This window comes from Triturus cristatus, chromosome 11 (assembly GCF_964204655.1).
Source record: "Triturus cristatus chromosome 11, aTriCri1.1, whole genome shotgun sequence".
In the NCBI taxonomy this organism is placed as follows: domain Eukaryota; kingdom Metazoa; phylum Chordata; class Amphibia; order Caudata; family Salamandridae; genus Triturus; species Triturus cristatus.
Window position 1 is genome coordinate 273,646,429 of NC_140594.1, and position 21,257 is coordinate 273,667,685.

The 21,257-nt window shown below is 49.3% G+C and overlaps 1 protein-coding gene across 3 annotated transcripts in view; it reads left to right on the forward strand.

Moving 5' to 3' along the window:
• The window catches only part of LOC146784010 (2'-5'-oligoadenylate synthase 1-like), a 323,524-nt gene extending 304,623 nt beyond the window's left edge, over nt 1-18,901 (forward strand). For all 3 annotated transcript variants that reach the window (XM_085633235.1, XM_085633233.1, XM_085633234.1), the window contains exon 7: nt 17,624-18,901. In XM_085633235.1, the coding sequence (XP_085489361.1) occupies nt 17,624-17,770 (147 nt within the window). In that variant the 3' untranslated portion in view covers nt 17,771-18,901. The remainder of the gene's footprint in view (nt 1-17,623) is intronic.
• Nucleotides 18,902-21,257: the final 2,356 nt, after the last annotated feature.

A 21,257-nucleotide genomic window follows, 5' to 3' on the forward strand; every position in this document is an offset into this window, starting at 1 on the left:
TTTGCAAGGTTTTTTAAATGCTAATTCCTAACTATAACGTGTGTGAAACCTATGGTTTTTTCAGTGAATATATATATATATATATTGATTTTTATTACCTACTGGCGGTTGCCAGTAGGTAGTTATAGTTAAGACCTTGTTTCTATTCAAGAAGCGTTTTTTCTTTTCCCAATAACTTTGGCCCCGGTTGACAAATGTTCGCTAAATTTTCCAAACTAGTGGGACGCTCCGGTCAGCTCCTGTCTTGAAAGTTTCGGGGTGATTCGTCAAGCGGGGGCCAAGAAAAAAGGGGGGTCCCAAAACACGTTTTCCCCATGTTAATTTCCATAGGAAACTTAAGACAAAGCTACAGCCCGAACTGCTGAATGGAATTACAACAAATTTGGCAAAAAGGTAGGGCTTGGTTCAGAGAGATCCCCTTTTTTTTAAATGGTGTAAATCTGTTAAGTAGTTTCTGAGAATTTAGAAAAAGAAAAAATATCGATATCTGGGGCAGCGGTGGGTTCGCGAACCCTCCCGGGCACGAGCTTCATTCTCATTGGCTGCCGACACTCCAAACCAGGAACTGTTGGCGGCCATCTTGTGATTCCGTAGAACCAAGTCACAAGAAAACAGTAAAACAAAGCGAAAAAACAAGAAAAGGGGGCAAGGTAGAAATACCCTGACCCCCTAGGCCTGCTCAGAGGGTCCCACAAGGACCCCCAGGGCCAAAAAAAGCATTTTTTAAAAATAATTTCTGTGGAATTCGCGTTGGGATCGCGAATCCCACCGAAATTATAAAAAAAATTGAAGCACGAGCTCCCATGCATCATTTTAATGAGGCCCCTGGGTGGGCCAGGTCCCGAGGGCATTGTGAAAAAACTCATAGCGGGTGCCTGAGGGTGCCCCCGCAGCCCTGTGGACTGACGCCTCCCCGGGGCTATGCTCATTATGTGCGAGGGGCACGTGGCCCCCCACAGCCCCAGGGACTGCCACCTCCCTGGGGCTTTTTAAACAAATAATGCATGGGGGGGTCCCACCACCCACGCTGCCCCGGGGACCACCACCTCCCCGGGGCTTGGCACTTGTAGGGAGGGGGGCCACGCAGACCCCCTCCTGGAGCCTTTGATGGCCCTGGGGACCGCCACCCCCCAGGGCCGGCTCCTGCAGTTTCCCGTGGTGCCCACCACCGGGACACTGCTGTTTGCAATGACAGGACGGGAGCCGTGCCGCTCCCGCCCTGTCATTGCAAACTCTGCTTTGCTTCGTTGAAGCGAGAGCAGGGAAACCTGCTATCGCTTCAATGAAGCAAAGCAGGATTGCTTTTCCACAAGGGGAGCTGCATTTCAGCAGCTCCCCTTGTGGAAAAGCAATGCCGGCTCCCGCAGGAGGTGGGGAGCCAGCAGGGACGGTGGGAGCATTGGGGTTCCCCCCACGGTCTCCAAAGGAAAGGTCCGGCCCCGGGGGATGGGGTCCACGGGGCCAGAAGTGGCCCGGGAGGGGGGCCACGCAGCCCCCCTCCCTGAATAAAATCTTTAAAAAAGAAGAGGCTAATAGAGGCCTAAGGAGGGGGGCAACACAGCCCCCCTCCTTAAAAAACAATAAATTAAAAAAATATATATGGCCATGCCCCAGGGGATGGGGTCCCCGGCCCGAAATCGGCTTCGGGGGGGGGGCGGGGGGGGGGGGGTCACGCGGCACCCTTCCCGTTTATTTAAAAAAAATAGGGGTCAGGTGCTGGGGGATGGGGTCCCCAGGGTCCCAAAAATGGGAAAAGAAGGGGGTCACACAGCCCCCCTTCTGAAAAAAAAAAAAGCCGGCACCATGCCGGTGGCCCCGCCCCCTTCCTGCAGCACTCTGCAAACGCGCCCCCTGGCGCGTTGTAAGTTGGGGAATTAATTCCCCTTCAATCCTGAGGATCCCTGGGGGTCAACTAGCCCACCAGGTACCACTAGTATGCGCCAGGGAGCTGTGTTGCAGGGAGGTGGACCAAGGCCACACCCCCTTTTTACACCACTCGGCAATGCAGCTCTGTGGCGCTTATTGGAGTTACATGGTGGACTAGTTGATCCCTAGGGACCCTCAGGACTCAAGGGGACTTAATCTCCCAATTTACAATGTGCCAGGGGGTGCATTTCCACAGTGGTGCAGTGAAGGGGGCGGGGCCTGATATTATAAGTGTGCAAACACACCCCCTGGCTCTTTGTAAATTGGGGAGTAAGTCCCCATGAATCCTGAGGGTCCCTGGGGGTGAACTAGCTCACCAGGTACCTCCAGTAAGCGCCACAGTGCTGCGTTGCAGAGAGGTGGTCCGAGGCCACGCCCCTTTTTATACCTCTCTGCAACGCAGCTCTGTGGCACTTATTAGAGGTACCTGGTGGGCTAGTTGGCCCCCAGGGACCCTCATGATTCAAGGGGACTTAATCCCCCAACTTGGCATGTTTGCACAGTGGTGAAGGGAGGGGACAGGGCCTGAAATAGCAAGTGTGCAAACACACCCCCTAGAGCATTGTAAATTGTGGGATTGAGTCCCCTTGAATCCTGAGGGTCCCTGGGGTCCAACTAGCCCACCAGGTACCTCCAGTAAGCGCCACAGAGCTGCGTTGCAGAGTGGTGGTCCGAGGCCACGCTCCTTTTTACACCACTCTGGTGCACTGCTGGTGGGGCTATGAGGTCCTCTAGTGTCCTGAGGACCTCAGGACACAAGTGGAAGTCATCCTCCGAACAGCAGTGCGCCAGAAGCCGCGTTTGCAGCGTGGTGTAAAAAGGGGTGTGGCCTAGGAACACCTCTCTGCAATGCAGCTCTGTGGCGCTTACTTGAGGTACCTGGTGGGCTACTTGGCCACCAGGGACCTTCAGGATGCATGGGGACTTAATAGGGATGTTATAGTAAGAAATTAGCATTTAAAAAACATTAGAAATTCATTGAAAAAACCATAGGATTGAGGCACATTCTAATTAGAAATTTTCATTTAAAATACCAATGAAATTCACTGAAAAAACCATAGGTTTCAAGGATGTATAGTTAGAAATTAGCATTTAAAAAAACATTGAAATTCACTGGTTTCAGGGACGTTATAGTTAGTTGGACATTTCACTCGTACAAAACCACAGACATTCCGCCGTTATAGTTAGTTCAGCTAACTATAACTCGCGCCGCCCCACTGCACTGCTGATGTCACATATTACATCATTCATGACATGGTCAGTGACTTCACTGATGACATCACTGATGATATCACTGATGACATCATCCACATGAAAATCTGATGAACCTCCTCACACTCTAATATAACCTTTGATACACCCATAGTAAAATACAGACTACCATTTTCGTCACACCAATACCAGTTACTACATACGCACTCACTGATTCCTAGGTCTACACACACATCCACTGATTCACCCATACAATCACTCATACATGCAGTCACTCATCAATACAACACTATCACATGCAGGAGCCTAGCGCGCAACCAAGATGGCCGCGTAGGTGCGAAGCTCCCGAGGACCTCCGCGACCTCCTGAATTAATCCTGATTATATCCTGTCTTTGATGAGGGGACTGTGTCTGTGTACCCGAGCTGAGGCGGCACCCGTTTTCCGTTTTCGACTCGGACCCCGGACACCGGTGGGAGCACCGATCGAAGATTGCGGCCTTCTCCGCGCCGGCCCCCCGGATTGGAGTTGTGGGCCGATCCGGGGACAAAGCGAACAACAGCGGCGGGCAGGGCTGGGCGACTCGCGTACCCCGCGCTTTCACTTTCGCTTTTGCGCCCTCCTTGCCCTCAAGCGAGGTGGGGTTGCGGAGCGGGGTGCGGTGGTGTGGCCTTGTCCCGGTGCCCGGCTGACCCGCCGGCTGTGAGTTGTCCTGCGGTCCAGTGGTCACCCCCCCCCGGAACCCGTGAACTGGTTTTATCGGACCTTTCGAGGAGATTGGCACGACTTTGGGAGTGCGACATGTCCACAAAGCAAGATGGCGACCGGGCAAAGGTGAAATCGACCCGCCGTGGCCCGGCACATCAGTCTAACAGCATGGACCGCTACACCCTCCAGAAGGGATCTCCAGAGGCACCGCGTACATCCCCCGCGGGCCCGACTGAGGCGTCTGCTCAGCCCGCGGATCTGACCCTCCGGGACGTCATGGGCGCCATTGCCGAGATGAAGGCCTCGGTGGACCAGCGCTTTGATACTCTGGCGCAGAAGATAGACTCGGCCCTGGTGGATGTGGGCCTGGTGAGAGCCGACTTGTCTAAAACAAATGACCGGGTCGATTCCCTGGCCCACACTACCTCGAGTCTCACTACAGACGTGGCGGCCCTTCAAAAGGAGGTGCACCGGCTTGGCCAGGCGAGCGCCCTGATGGACCGTCGATTGGAGGACTCCGAGGGTCGGGCCCGGAGGAACAACGTTCGCATTGTCGGGGTGCCGGAGGGACGGGAGGAGGAGGCGGCAGATTTGTTTGTGGAAGACCTGATCCTCACCCGTCTCCAGCCCCGGGGGCTGAGTAAACTTTTTGCGGTGGAACGTGCTCACAGGGTCCCCGGCGGAAGACCTAAGGCCGGAGCCCCGCCGCGGCCTCTCATTGCCCGGATTTTTAACTTTCGGGACAGAGACGCTATCCTGCAGACTTCCAGGCTACAGGGACCGGTCAAGCTCGATAATATGGACGTGAATTTCTACCCTGACTTTACTCCGACGGTCCAAAAGCAGAGACTGAGTTTTCTCGGAGTTAAACGTCGCCTACGGGACCTGCACCTTAAGTACTCAATGCTTTTTCCAGCTAAGCTGAGGGTGGAGGTGGATGGTCGCACGCACTTTTTTGACCGTCCCGAGGCGGCTGGGGACTGGTTGGATACTCTGCCTGGGGATCGGGGTGGGGGGGGTGCGGTTGGCGGGGAGGGCTTGCCGGATCAGAACTGAGGGGTGAATAGTAGGCCTTGCTCTGGACAACATTCCGGTTACCATTCACTGATCGTGTATGTTCCCCTCCTATGGAGGTCGTACGGGGTCCATTGGGGGCTTTCCCTCCTCCTCTGGGGGACTAGTTAGTTTTTCGTCTATGGGGCGACAGGCACACTGCACTTTGGGGGGGCTGTCTGGGCTCATGCAGGGGTGCAGGGAGGGGGGAGTTCTGTTGGGATGGGTGGGCGGGGGTGGAGTGTTGTTTGTTTGCACCGCAAGGCGAACCCTTTACTGTATTGTTGTTTTCGAGATGCTCTTTGGGGGACGACTGATGGCTTCCATGTATGATGGGGGGTAGGGATTTGACTGTGTTATCATGGAACGTTAACGGACTGGGGGATAGGATTAAGCGTGGTGTGGTCCTGCAGTATCTGAAACGAATTTCACCAGATGTGGTCTTCCTGCAGGAGACACACCTTATAGGCAATTCCTTTCATGCCATGAATCGGCGAGGCTATCGCTTGGTGGCCCATTCGGGCTTCACTTCGGGCTCGCGGGGGGTGGGCATCATGATTAAGAACTCGCTCCCATTGGAGATTGATGAGGTGCGCCATGATGAGAGGGGACGTTACACTGTCTTGGTGGGTAGAATGGAGGGCAGAGTGGTCGTTTTTGTATCAGTGTACGTTCCGCCGGGGTTGCAATCTACCACGTTTGCGGACCTGGGGCGCCTCCTCCTTGACCTCCCGGGTGGGCTTCTGGTAGTTGGGGGGGACTTCAATGCGGTGGCTTCTGGGTCTATGGATCGTCATCCCCCCAGGGACCTCCCCCGGGCACAGGCGTGGCTGTCCGGCCTTTTAGATACACTAGGATTGGTGGATTGCTGGCGACTAAAGCATCCCGCGCAGCTGCAATACACCTTCCACTCGGGTGCCCATGGTAGCCTCTCGCGGCTTGATTATGTCCTTGTCCCTGCAGCCTATGCTGGGAGAGTGGGAGAGGTGCGCCATTTGGCGCGGGGTATTTCAGATCACTCCCCACTACTGTTGCACTTTGATGTCTTCCCGAGGGGGGAGGGCAGGGTAGCCCCAATCAATGCCTGGTACCTGCGCGACCCCACTATTCGAGCCGAATTGATCAAATCCTTGCAGCGGTACTTTGAGGAGAATGTGGGGTCTGTCCCTTCGGCTATCTCCCTGTGGGAGGCTTTTAAGGTAGTTCTCAGAGGGGAGGCCCTCTCCTTTATCTCCCATGCCCGGAGGCGCGAGCGGGAGGAGGTAACCCGGGTGGAGGCCGAAATTACTGAACTAGAGGGTGACCTGGGGAGCGGGGTGACGGATGCCACATTGCATGTTCTACACCTCAAGCAGGCGGCCTATAGGGCCCTCGTCACGGAGGCGGCCAGGGGCCTCAGTAGAGAGCAACAGGGGCGACTGTATGATGTGGGTGATAAGGCTGGTAAATTGATTGCGTGGTTGGACAAAAAGGAGAGAGCGAGTCGTGTGGTTCCGTTGATCGAGAGGAGGGATGGTGTGTGTGTCACCGAGCCGGACGCCATTGTCTCCTGCTTCGCGGATTATTTCCGCGAGGTGTATTCCCCGGTTTCTCCCTGCTCGGAGGAGGATTCCCATGCCCTGCTTCGGGACATCGCGCTGCCCTCCCTTTCGGTAGAGGACAGGGATTCGCTGGACGCCCCTCCCACCTCGGACGAAATTGCCCTTGCTATCCGCTCGGTCGCATCTGGCAAGGCCATGGGCCCCAATGGCATCCCTATCGAGCTGTATAAGCTGCGACCGGATGTACTGGCGCCCCACCTACGCGCGATGTTCCTGGCGGCCCACTCGCAGGGTTCCCTTCCGCCGGACCAGCGTCTGGCCACGATCGTGGTGATCCACAAGGAGGGGAGACCCCGTGAGCGGGTCACATCCTATAGGCCTATCTCGCTCTTGAACGCGGAGCCCAAAATCCTCGCCAAGGTGCTGGCCAACCGGCTGGTCGGCGTGGTGGGCGATTTGGTCCACCAAGACCAGTCCGGCTTCATACCCCATCGCAATACGGCCCTTAATTTGCGACGCTTGCACGGGGTGTCCCGTTCGTGCGGGAACCGGCCATCTTGGCGTCCTTGGACGCCACCATGGCGTTTGATACGCTCGAGTGGCCATACATTTGGGCGATGCTGGCGAAGTTTGGCTTCGGACCGGGCTTCATCAGCTGGGTCAAGTTGTTGTATTCCGGCCCATTGGCGCAGGTGGTGGTGAATGGACGAGTCTCGGCCCCATTCGCACTGGGACGGGGCACGCGACAGGGTTGCCCCCTGTCGCCTCTCCTGTTTGCATTGGCCCTGGAGCCCCTGGCGGAGTGGCTGCGGTGGCACCCTTCCATCCGTGGTCTCCGCTGGACCCCCGAGCATGAGGACCGTGTGTCCCTCTACGCCAGAGGTCTTCAAACTTTTGGATGCCGAGACCCCCCTGTCAACATTTTGAGGCGTAAGGACCCCCTCTTGACAAAAATGTCTAAACCTGTTGACTAAATTGCGTGGGATGAAAATGTAAATAAGGTTATGTGATGCCGCGTATTTTGGGATAGCATTGCTTCATTATTTTGATATTTGTTACACACAGTAACGCTGAGGAAAGATTTCACCCAATCAGTACCCATTTATAACCAAAATACAGCAATTATCATCAGAAAGATTTCAAGTCAACGTTTGTGAAGGGCCTTCCACTCTGCAGCAATACGTGCTGCCACATTAGAAGCTCACCTGGCCCTGACCGGAAGAAGCAGGGGTCCCTTAAAACCCTGGCGGTTTTGTGTAGAGTTAAGCCTTTTACCCATGCAGCTTTCCTCTCACCCCCTCCCTTCCATCCCTCTCTCCTCTCCTAACCCCGGATCCCTCTCTCACTTTGCAGGTCATTTTCTTTCACCCCTTTTTACAACTTCTGAACTCTCCCCATTCAACCTCTCACTTCACCTTTAATCACCTCTTGCCATTCTGTCCTTTCACTGCCCTCATCTCTAACAGTCTCTCACATTTATCTCATGGCCTCTCTGGCCCTGTCACCTCCCGTGCCCCTCAGCACTTCTCATTCACCTCGTCTCTTCATTCAAATTTTTGTCTATTTGTATCTTACACCTCTCCAGTCCCCCCATTCCTCTTTCACATCTCCCCTTTGTTCTAACAGATGCCCTCACCTTTGGATCACACTCACTTCTTGCGTGTCCACACTTCTCTTCGGCAATTCACATTTCTCCTCATCCCTGACCTCTTCAATCAAATTCTCTCACTCCCTTGCTGTCCTCTCTCATTTTGGGTGCGGATGCAAGTTCAGAATGGGATGAATGAATGTATGATTACTGATGGGCTTGTTTGAGTGAGTTGCATATTGAGTAGTGAGGGGGACAGGTGAGTGAAGTGTCACATGAGTGCAGGATGAGTAGTGTACTCGTGTGACTGCAGGTTGAGGTATAGTGTGAGCAGGACAAGTGCATTTTGAGAGCAGAGTGATCACTGTGAGTGCAAGGTGAGCGGGTGAATGGTGCAAGTGCATGTGATCAGTGTGAGTGCATTGTGATCACTGTGAGTGCAAGGTGAGCGGGTGAATGGTGCAAGTGCATGGTGATCAGTGTGAGTGCATTGTGATCGCTGTGAGTGCAAGGTGAGCGGGTGAATGGTGCAAGTGCATGGTGATCAGTGTGAGTGCATTGTGATCGCTGTGAGTGCAAGGTGAGCAGGTGAATGGTGCAAGTGCATGGTGATCAGTGTGAGTGCATTGTGATCACTGTGAGTGCAGGGTGAGCGTGACAATGAAGGGCGAGAATGAGGAATGAGTTGTCTGAATGCAGGGTGCATTCCCAGACCCATGAAGTAACTCAGCATATTATTGACGGGGCGTAGACTTTAAGATCTAAGTTAAACTATTGCGGCATTAATCGGGGATCGAGGGTGAAGGAAATAAATAAGGTGCTGATCCTGCAACAAACTTCCAGTCCTATGGTTAGGGTTGCCAGCAGATTATTTTGGTGGCCCAGTCGGTACAAAAAAAAACAGTCACCTAAAGCGGTATTTTCAGCGCTTATCTGTGCATACTTCCCAGGGCCGGCTTTAGTGCTGGTGGTGCCCTGTGCGACCATGTTTGTTGGTGCCCCCCACAATGACCACCCCCACCACGGATTCTCTCACTAGCACCCTTTAACAGTGACCAAGTCTCCATAACCCCACACTCTCAGATGCATTGAATTAGTTATATAGTGCCACTCATACCAGTGTAGGGTGTCCGAGCACTTTGCATCACACACACATTACACAGAGACAATCAATCATAAGTGTGTAAATCAGTGTATAGGAAATGTTACATAAGCCAAAGGACTAAAAGTATAGGAGTCACATGTCATCCATACTGGTAGGCAGTATAGTTCAAGAGTGCTTGGTGTGGAGAAGCACAAACTCAGAGTCGAAAAAGAAACAGCATAGTTGGGAGTTTTCTTTAATAATAAGAATTGATTTCTAGCCAAATTAACCCTTTTTGCAACATTAATCAATGGTCTAATAATGTATTCTTTGTAGTGTGCATGCTGTTCTAGGATGAAAGTTAATAGCTCACTATTCTCTATTAGGACTTTAAGTTATAAATTGCAAGTAACAAAAGGATGTCTCTTTTGAAAGCAGTAACCTGCTGATCTCTTCACATCATACGCACTCTGTAATGGTACACGTACACGTTCTTTGCAGCAGGCATATTAACCCTCTGCACTAACATCACCCAAGTCAAAACCTCAACTATACAACATTCTGATCTCTCTCCAGGAAGATAATTAATCACACAAGTTATCTTGACATTTATGTGAGGCCTGGTAATTGCCGGGAAAGAAACGCTGCAGCAGGTGCTTCAAAAGCACAATAAACTTTCACACACGGCGCCCCCAGGAAGCCAACTTTGTATTCCTTTCCATGAAATGCATTCTCACACTACGGCAGTGAATGTAAAATCCAAATGTAAGGAATAGGCACAGTGGGGACCCAGGGGGTACTGGAACCAGCAAAAAAACCTAAGCCTCTGTAAGCAGTTTACAAAGGCATGTTAAATGGTCTTTAAAGACCTGTGAAAAAACATGGGGGTGCCGGAGATAGGAATCCAGACACTGCCCAGCTGAGCCCCCAGCAGCTCAAGTTTCACTGCAGCAGCCCGGGCTGAGACACAGGACGGGGGGAAGGGGGGGGGGGCTGAAGCCCTTGGGCCTGGGCAGAAGTGTGACTGGGAAGGCGCGACCCCCTTTGCATCACTCCACGGCCCCCCTGGGGGTCGCGCCCCACAGTTTGAAGACCCCTGCTCTACGCTGATGATATCCTTCTATATCTTGCCTCCCCACGTAAATCACTGATCGTCCTAGTTGATGTTTTGCGCTCATTCGGTCGCAACTCAGGCCTCGTCATCAACTGGGCGAAATCCTGTGTATATGTGCTTGCCGGGGAGGCTCCGGTCCTACCACGGGACTGTCCGATCCAGATTGCCTCCCAGGGGTTTCGGTACCTGGGTATATATATTACTCTGGACCCGGAGGCCCGCTACGAGCGGAATTTGCTGCCCCCCCTCCAGCGCTTGAAGGAGGACGTGGTGCGTTGGCGGCGTCTGCCGCTTTCGCCGCTCGGCCGAGCGGCCTTGTTTAAGATGATGTCGTTGCCGCGCTTTCTGTATGCTCTCCAGAACACTATGGACTTGGTCCCGGCGCGCTACTTCCGTGAGGTGGAGAGTTTGCAGCGTCGCCTGTTCTGGGACGGGAGGCCACGTATTGCCTTGGCTAAATGGACGCTCCCGTGGTACGATGGGGGGGTTGCCCTCCCGGATATTAAACGGTATTACTGGGCCTCCCAGCTAGCTGCGATTAATCATGGCCTTTACGGGCCCGCCCTGAACCCGGCATTTGAAATGGACAAGATGCTCCTGCCCGGTGGCGACTACAATCGAGCGCTCTACTCTGGCGCGCCGGACCCTCGCCTGACGGGACCAACGCGTGTCATGGTGCGTGTATGGCACGCGGCTAACGCAGCTATGGGGTGGAAGGACCGTTTGACCCGGGCGTCACCGCTATATGCGTCTGCGAGGTTGGGCTCCCTGTGGACCTCGAAGGGCTTCGAGAAGTGGGACACGATCGGCATCAGCACAGTGGGAGATCTCTGGACGAGGGGGGGATTCAAAACTTTCGAGACGCTGCAGACGGAGTGTCAGTTGCAAGGCAGTGAGTACTTTCGGTACTTACAAGTCCGCCACGCGCTGGGCTCCGTCTTCCCGGATGTCGCGTCCATTCCGGAGTCTTCCCCCCTGGAGGACAGAGTGCTGGATGGCCATGTCCCAGACAGCACGATCTCCCTTATATATAAAAAACTGATCAACGACCGATCGGGCCTGCTGACTGGCCTCCGCGAGGCCTGGGTTGCCGATGGGCTGGAATTGGACGACGAGGACTGGATTTCCGCGGTGGCCTCTCCGAAGGAGGTGGCCATCCCGGCTCGCCTTCGCTTCGTCCAGCTTATGATCCTCCACCGGGTTTACGTGACGGGGCCAAGGCTTCTACGTATGGGCTTTGCTGAGGATGGACTGTGTAAGCGTGGCTGTGGTGCTTTGGCAACTTTCTTGCATATTCTGTGGGAATGCCCAAAGGTGGAGCGATTCTGGCGTGGTGTGCACGAGGTCCTGCGAGTGGTTACGCGTGTCGCGCTGTTGCCTGAAGCGAGGAGATGCTTGCTGAATGTGTGGGAGCCAACTGACTACTCGGTTCCGCAGACGCGGTGGGTGACTCTGGGATACATGATAGCTAAGCGTGACATTGCTCAATTGTGGGGATCCCAGAGGCCCCCGGCGGTGTCGGCCTGGAAAGAACACATGGATTGGTGTATGTTTCGTGAAAAGGTGGTGTATGTTGCGAGGGGTAAGCCTGGGGCGTGGGTGAAAATCTGGGGCCCCTGGAACGCCTATCGCGGGGGTATTTGCGAGCCGCCACTGCTGCCGGCTGCCTCACCAGCTCCGTCCCCCTAGCCGACCCCCTCCCCCAGCCACGGGCACGTGGTTCCCCAGTCCCTGATCTGTTCTCATTCCCCTCTTCAGAGTTTGGCGATTGGTTGGGGTCCCCCACTTAAGGAGCGCGTGCTGTCACTTGGGATTGCGGGTTGCCTTGCGGGTGTGGTTTTGTGTGTTGTTGTGTTTCGACAAAAGGAAACCGTATTGTGGGTTTGGAGTCATGTGGCCTGCACTACTGATATCTCCTGATTTACCTTTTTGCACCGCCAAGAGATTTTTCTGTATATACGTCATATGCTTCTGCCACTCTAGCGGCCGGCCAGACGGTTGTAGGCCCATACGTGTAACTATTTGAGATTGCAATAAACGGTTTCAAAAAAAAAAGAACAAAAAACAAAAACACTATCACATGCACTCATACCCCCATACAGACACTTACACACCACGACTCCTCTAGAGTTACTCACACACCTAGTCAGTCATGCAAAGAATCAATCACACTTCCATTTACTGACCTATACAGTTATACACACACCACATCACTTATTCAAACAGAAACAAACACATACTTACTCTCTTATACAATCACTGATACAAGTACACACTCATCCATACAGCCACTCTCACAATCACGGACTCTCACGTGTAGTCACTTATATACTCCAACTCTTACATACACTGCCTTTTACGTATGTAGTTACTTGGACATGTACCACTGAGACATCTATTCACTCGCCAACACACCCATACACACACTAACCCACCCATACAGCTGTTTCCACATGCACTCTTGAACCCATACACCCAGTGAATCAACCACTCAAACATTTATGCACAGAGTCACACACCTCACACCCACCCACCCACCCACACACTCAGGCACCCATACAAATACTCAGGCAACCAATCGATAACCCATATAGACACTCATGTAGCTACTGACCAACCCATGCAGCAGCTTATACAACAACAGACAGACTGATACAGACATTCACACAGTTTAGTCACTAACCCATGCATTCAGTAAGACACATGTAATCACTCACTTAAACAGTCAGTCACACACCTACTAAATCCTCCATCCAGACACTTATGCACCCACTTATTCTTCAATACACCTTGGCATATATATAATACATATTTAAACTTAAAAGGAACACAGTCACTGGATGATGTCATCAGTGATGTCATTTGAGATGTCATCAGTGATGTCACTGACCATGTCATGAATGATGTAATATGTGACGTCATCAGCAGTGCATTGCGGGGACGCGAGTTATAGTTATCTGAACTAACTATAATGGCTGAATTTCTATGGTTCTGCATGAGTGAAATGTCCAACTAACTATAATGTCCCTGAAACCTATGGTTTTTTCAGTGAATATATATACATATACACACAGACTCATGAATAAGCCCTCACAAGCATCTAGTCTTGTCAGTCTGTAAAAACCATCAGAACAGTTGCATCTCCTTCCACCAAACACCCAGACACCTCAGCTCCACAGGACTCCTACTCACTCACATCCCATGCAATCACAGAACCAGATCAGGAGTACGTGTATTCTCTTACATTGCTCCCAAAGCGCGGAACAGCCTCCCACTTCACATCAAAGCCTCCTTCTCTATTCTTGAATGCCGCGTGAAGCTGAAGACCTGACTTTTCAATTAACCAATCTACCATAAGCAGGGCTAGGCACACGCACCTGCTTTGCACTGGGATAACACTGTGTGTGATAGTGCACTTTACAAATACACATAACGTAACCCTAATTGTTATTGATTGATTAAATGCATGAACACCTCAGATTTCGTTAGTGAGTGTTCAATACAGTTTGGATACTTTGAGGAAAAGCCTGTGGGATTTGAGGTCGCCCTTCTCTTCTGTATCATTAGCTCGTTTGAATGTATCTACACTAAAGATGAAAGTGTGTTGCTAATACTTTACCCTTCCCTCATAGCATGCAGTTCATCATACTTGTATGATAGATACTGCTAGGATCTTTCCCACTACCAGTTCCTTTAATGAGGAAAAACCCTTTGTGATAAAGCGGCAGCTCCTCTGCCAGTTAATTTCAACTAAGATCTCTTGGTACTCTTAAGTTATTCTTTCTGAATGTGCACATACATATGGAAATAATACTTGAAGGTATTTAACTTTCTACTTCTCTACCTAGTTAAATACAAAATGCCACAAGCAATATGGGGTTGCACATCTCCACACTTCCTCATAGCCAAGGATGGTTCTTTCTCTCAAACACCCAAAAGTGGTGGAAGGAATGCTTGAAAACAGTATAACCACTGGCAATCAGTCGGGGTAGCGTTCCAACCGATAATTGTTTTCCCACCATGCCACCTCAGAGTATACCCAGTTATATTTAACCCAAGACTGGTTTTGGCCTCAGCCAGGTGCAGCTTGGATCCAGTGGCACTGTTTGCACAGGACCCACATCTGGGCATACTTTTGGCTGAAACTGGTCTTGGGTTACTTATGTTCCAGTTCAGATAGGACCCGTCTTAGCAGTTTTAGCTGAATTGTTCCTATTGAAGCAGGACTGATGCAGAGGTTAAATGGTGGGCAAAGAATGAAGGACCCAAGTAATTACCAGTGGCTGACATTAATAAACCATTCCGCCCATCACTTTTTTTTTTCCTCATGGTTCTTTCACTAAACACCTTAAAATCTCTCCCTCATACAGTCACTTTCAAGCAATGCATCATTTCACATTCTGAATACAATTAGCAACCAACTCCATCACGTCAACCTCTGTCTCCTGTGGGAATAAGACCAATTAACCTACGTTTTCAGTCATGGCACTGCCAGTCAGACCTCATCATAGTCTAGGGCCATGGTTATTAGTGCCACAAAGGGCTTGGGGATAATTATCATACATGATATTTATTTGGTACAATATTTATCATCTAGTATCAGTTTAGCCCTTCAAAGTGAGGCATAACATGTAGATGGTGGTGCTTTTCAAACCCAAATGTGCATGTCTTGGTAGATAACTTGCAGGTTTAAACTTGCTGAAATGAACCTAAGGAAAACTGCAGGGGTGGGTACTTTATCACACCTGATAATTACTGGGTGTGTTAAACTCCACACCGTTTCCAATAATAGTCCCTGCACAAATAGATTTTGAAAATATCTGAACCATCTGGCATTAGGTTCTTATTCAGAGGATTACATCATTAATTCTCCCAACTACAGACTGTCCTATCCTTATCCAATGTTAGCCTAGTCTAAATAGCAATTTCCTGTATTGTACCTAAACTAAAGGAATCCTACAGTTCATTTGAAGTGATGCTACACTATAGTCTGGCTCTTAGTTTGAGGATTGGTATTGTCATTGCCGCTATTTGTGGAGCCTGGGGATCCCTAATCTGAGGTGCAAATTAGGTAGACTAGAGTGATTCTGACCTCAAAGAAGGTCTACCCTAGGGCATTGTTTCTGTAGTAAACCTCAAGGCCCCTGGTAATGTCAGTTTCAATTGGTGTCAGCAGATGGCTTCCAGCTCCACTCAATCTTATCTCTTTTCATCATTCTCTGCTTCGGACACTAGGTATTAGAACACCCTAGCAGCTTCCTTTCTTCCATTGTTGCCTTCTTGGTGGGTGCTGCCTGTAAGAAAAGCACCTAGCAATTTTCACTCCACACAACTCCTTCATTTGGAGCAGTACTTAGTGTACAGAAGAACACCCTAGCAGCTTTCTCTAGACATTGGTCCTGCACTTGAAATAACATTGCTTGTGCCTTTAATGCAACTTTCGGCTGCTAGGTACTCACTTAGACCAGTACTGGGCGGAGGCAAGGTTGACATTTTGGGAGAGGAAGTCATAACATTTCATTAATTACATTTTGAATGCCATTCCACTTTTGGAAGTCAAAATACTTCCATGTCTCACATTTTAGAAACCACTAGTAGGAAGAGGTGGCAGCTGAACATTCCTGATGTTATTTTATTTAATTGTCTTGCCAGCACAACCGCTGACACAGCAGCGATTCGGAGTTGTAAAAGTACCAATCTAAGCAGAGGGAGTGGAAGCGATGACCCAAGGAGACAACGAGGGGATCAAGCTTTACAGTAACCAGTTTAAAATAATTCCAAGACTCTACAGCAGGAAATTATATCTTTAGCCTAATGCTATCTGTGGAAATTGAGACTCAGAGCCCATTTGGAGCTGACTAAAATACAAAAATTAAATCCTGGGTAAACAGAGAAGAATAATGCTCAAAAGGCAAATCAAAGACTAACTTAATGGAAAGATTCAGTAAAAAGCCAGGTTTCGGATGTTTTTTGAAGTATCTGAGATCAGACTCCACTCCCAAAAGAAAGGGCATGGAGTTCCACAGTTCATCTTTGTCAAGAGTGAAAGCTCTGTAGCTGAAAGTCACTCATTTGACACTTCGGAACCACCCTGAGACATTGGTTCAAAGACCTTAGGATGAGGATTGGAGCAAAGCATTACACAGAAGGGCCACCTGAAATGATTACAATGGCAATCTTTTCTTCTTGAGACACTTTGCCCTCTTCTAGACATTTGAGGGATTTGACATCTCCATGAGAGGGGAACCAGAAAGACTATAACAAAGACCTTTTAATGAAATCTTGGATCTGGCAGGAGATTGGGCACTGGAGCAGAAATATGGAAGAACACGCGATCACAGTATTAGAAGTAATAACTAGAAAGACAAGTCATCAGGCTGTGGGAAACAGGACCTCAAAGGACAAACCACGATGGTACAGGAGAGACGTCTTAATGTGGATGGCATTAGAGGATTGTGGATGTATGGAGAAACGAGCCAGGTTTAAGGACATGGCTCATGAAAGATTGTGTCAAGAGAAGTTAACATGGCTGGAGAAATGCTTATGCCTTAAGAGAAGTGCTGATGAATATAGGAAAGTGTTGCTGACTAGAAAGAAGTGCTGATGGCTAAAAAGAGGTGCTCATAACATTGCCTAGAGAGGAGTGTTGGTGGCAGGAGACACGTTTTGATATGGATGGGTGGAAAGGGGTGATAAGTGTTCCTGGCTGGCTAGTGTGTTAAAGGCTCAAAAGAGGTGCTGATGGCGATGACTGGAGAGAGGTTTGGGTGACTGGAGGTAAGTGTTAATGAGGGTGATTTTATTATGGATATATAATTACTAGACTGAACTGTTCATGGCTAGAGAAATAGGTTAACAGATAGAGAGAATGGTTGATGGCTGAGAAGATGTACTGATAGGGATGGACAGAAAATTGTTGACTGTGGAGAAGTATTGATGGTTATAGATAAATGACGGTGTGGGTTAAAGAGTTGATGGCTGGTGAGAAGTGTTGATGGGGACAGCTGCAGAGTAATGCTGGTGGCTGGAGAGAGTTACTGATGGGTGATGGCTGGAGAGAAGCGTGCCTGGTTTGAGGGAAGTGTTTTTTGGAATGGTTGGAGAGAACCGTTGAACACATCCTCAGTTGTAACTGGAAAGATGTTTAAGATAATAACATAGTTGATATCAACTTAATGTACTCACAAAATGTTAGTGCTCTTTGTAGTAGTGAGTAAACTCTCCTCTGAGATTTTGATTTGATAACTCAATGTACTGTTATCTTTTCTGATGATGAACCTCTATTGAATATAAATAACTAAAACATGTTTTCTCAATTAGATTCTTTGAGAATATCTGTCCAGTCTTAGTTTGCTTAGATCCTAAGTGACCTATAATATGTTCTTTCTTCATTTGTAGCCTACCCTGCCAGAGTCACTAATCCAGAAAAATCTCAACTTTACTCACATACTCAACTTTACTCAACAGTCTTCTTTTACCACCACTGAGAATATTTACACCCCACCAGCAGCTCAAGAAGAGAGCAGCTGGTGCACCATCCTGTGATTCTGAATACTACATCCTCACTTGAGGTGGGGAAGGAAGAGAGTATGGTACTCTGACTAAGATATGTAAGCCAGCTCTTCTGAGCAGGAAAGTCGGGAAAGGGAAATGGTGATGTGACAGTCTTGTAACTCAAAGTTTTTTCTATGGGGAAAGAGTCTAGAAGAGGGAAGGTTTCTATGATGCTGACTGGTAGTCCGCTGCTTTCTGAGTAGAATGCCGAATCTTGTAACCCAAAGCTTCTCTGACTGGGGTAATTTAAAGGACGACACACAAAAGGAATTCTGCAAACCGAACACCCAGTTTTTTTTCTCACAGGGGGATTCACAGGGAGAATCTGTGCTATCATGCTATATTATAACACAATGTTTTTGTAAGTGCGGGGTCACGTGTGGAGGGATTGGTGATGAGGCATTATATTGTAAAGCAAGCCATCTCTGAGTAGGATAGTTGGGAAGAGGGGATATTGCTATGGTGTAGTGGAGACGGAATTCCAGGTACATACATTGCTATGTTAGCATAAGCGTCTTAGATTTAAAACGCCATCTTGCCACTTTTGCTGCTTTTGCACACGACACTGCAGGTAGCTGTTATTATAAGAAAAAATGCTTGCTTGCTTTCCTTCACATGAGAACGGTCTGTTACATCCCTAGCCGTGCACCGCGACCTTGGCCTGAACACTGTGTGCAGACGCCGTCAGGGACAAATAACAATGTATGCTTTTGAATTCATGTTGATCGACCCACGCGCTAGCCATAACACGCACACAGCTGCAAATATCTGAAACTCGAGTCTCTTTAATATTGCAGTTTGCATGCATGAGTCAGACACTTTGGAGAAGACCTTTTCCAGACACAGAGCTAAGCTGATCCTGTGATATGATTCACCTAAGCTGATATTTACGGTATGGGTTTCCCCATTCAAACCTAGAGACCTCCTATTAGTTAATAACATTAGCTTACTAGTGAAGGGAGGGTGGTTGTATTCCACTATCATTTGTAATATGATTTCTCCCTTCATTTTCTATGGTATTGTAACAATGCTGATGGTTTTGTTTTTAATCATTTGTCTGCTTATGTTAGCCAAAGTACTGCATCTTAGGGCATGCAGTTAAAAATAAACATTTTAAACTTTGCTGTGTCTCTGATTACTCTTGTTGTGGACTGATATGAGAATAATAACGAACAGGTATTTCTAATTCCCACCATTCCTGAGAGTACTCTAAGTCGCTTGTTCTGGGTTGTCTAATCATTGGTAGCTTCGAGATGATACGGAGAACGAATGAGACACTGATGCTAGTCGGATAGGGGTTCTGGGTATTGAGGTGAGTTTTTGGTACACCGCAATTCACTGAGGTCCTGGTTTCCTGCGCATATTTCTATGCATGAGCAGAATCCCTGCAACAATAGCACTGTTTTGTAACAAGTGAGGACTCAGGAGGAAGTAACTGTTCTGTAATACTATCATATCCCAAACACCACTGAAATTGTGGATGTCAGGGATCATGGGCACCATGATTCTGTCCTAATACCTAGTTCTTTTTTAAATAGTTAACGGCAACAACCTTTCACTCTTGCAGAAAAACATCTTACTCCTCCAGACAGATCATCGAATAAAGCTGACATAATCTCTGGGGAAGACTATCCTGGACTACTGTTCTGTGATGTACAGCGGCATTCCAAAGAACTTATTCTGTTGGCTATAAAGATTACAGATCCAGGGAGTCTGAATGGAGATCAACCTATTCATACACGATCACATCAAACCAGCACTAAAGGTTTTTCATTGGTTTCTAGTGAAATACGAGATAACATTTAAAATTCTGCATTACGCATAAAGCTTACAGGACAAAGGCTCAAGATACCTCCAAAAAGTTTCCTTTACATCCCTTCAAGGACATTAAGATTGCATCTATCCATCTGACCAAACCAGGTTCCTTCAAAAGACTCGGACATGGAGGCAGAGCCCTGGGTGCACAAGGCTGAAAACTCTAGAAATCAATCAGCCCACAGTTGTGCACAGTTTCCTATTATCAGAAAGCAGAATTGTTCAGCAGAGCATTCAACTAGAACTCGATCTCATCAAGAGAAGTGATCAAAGAATGACATTTTTTGGAACACATCCAACAACCATCTGGACTTCAACCTCTGGGCTTCATTATTTTATTTGATTTATTTAAGAGTTTTATACAGCACTAGCCAGACCCGAAGGTATTGGAGCGCTTTACAGCCTTATCAATCGTATGATACATTAACACAGTAATATGTAGTGATTCATGCCGTATCGCATAGTCTCGTCATAGAGAGCACAATATCATTCGTAAGATATGTTATCACAGTAGTCTGTACAGTGTCTCGTGTCGCTTCACGTAGTGTCGTCGCAAAAGCACAATGACTCGTGATGAGATTGGATCAGGGAGGGGGGTAGAGGAGGTAGTAAAGAGGCGAGTGGGGTAAAAGTCTTAATGTCAAAGTGACTGTGTGCAGTTGTGGGCAGGCCCCGGCGATTGGGCTGTAACTATCCATTGGGGAGAGATCGATTGAGGAGGAGGTCTTTGAGCTGCCTATTGAAAATTAAGTAGGAGGGGTTGGTCCTGATATGGACTGGTATGGAGTTCCAGAATTTGGGCGCATTTCCTGCGAAGTAGCGAGATGCTGTTTTTTGTTTACGAGTTTTTGGAGGGATAAGGAGTAGAGTGTTGATACTCCTTACGCTTCTTGACTGACCGGCCTTCTGGAGTTTGGACGCCAGGTATGCGGGTTTCCCTGTGTGCAGCACTTTGTGCGTGAGGCAGGCAGTCCTGAAGTTGGCACGCATTTCGATTGGGAGCCATTTGAGCTCTGAGTGCTGGTGAGATGTGTTCATATTTCTTTACTCCGCTGACCATTCTGGCTGCTGCGTTCAGAGTTGTTCTGAGTGGAGCAAGGTGAGATTTTGCTGATCCTATGAGGGTTGCATTCAGGGCCGGACTGGTCATTCCGGGCACCGGGCAGTCCCCCGGTAGGCTGGATGGGGTGGGGGCCGGTTTTGTGACAGGGGGCCGGTTCTGTTGTTGTGGACGATTTGGACCGACCGTGACTCCGTGAGTCACATTCGGTCCAAATCGGCCCCAACAGAACACAGTGCTTACATTAAGCCTGTTTGACTGAGGCCTGGTGTGAGCAGCACAACGATTCTCAATCATGCTGGTGCGGTTCTCCAACGCGTGTCCGTCCGCCGATTTCATTCAATTTCATTTAAGACAGCACAGGCAGGCTACTAGGCTATTATGATCAGCCGCCGCCCTACTCATTATAATTTATTAAACACCCCACCCCCCCCCGGCTACACCACCTTACCTGTCACGCTGCGCGCGTCTACAACATCATCATGGTCAGGTGACGTCACCTGACCATGATGATGTTGTAGACGCGCGCAGCGCGCAGATGTCACCGCCTCCGCGTCTGCGCCCCGCCGTTTTTTTTTGGGTGGGGTCTGCTGCCTGGTAGTG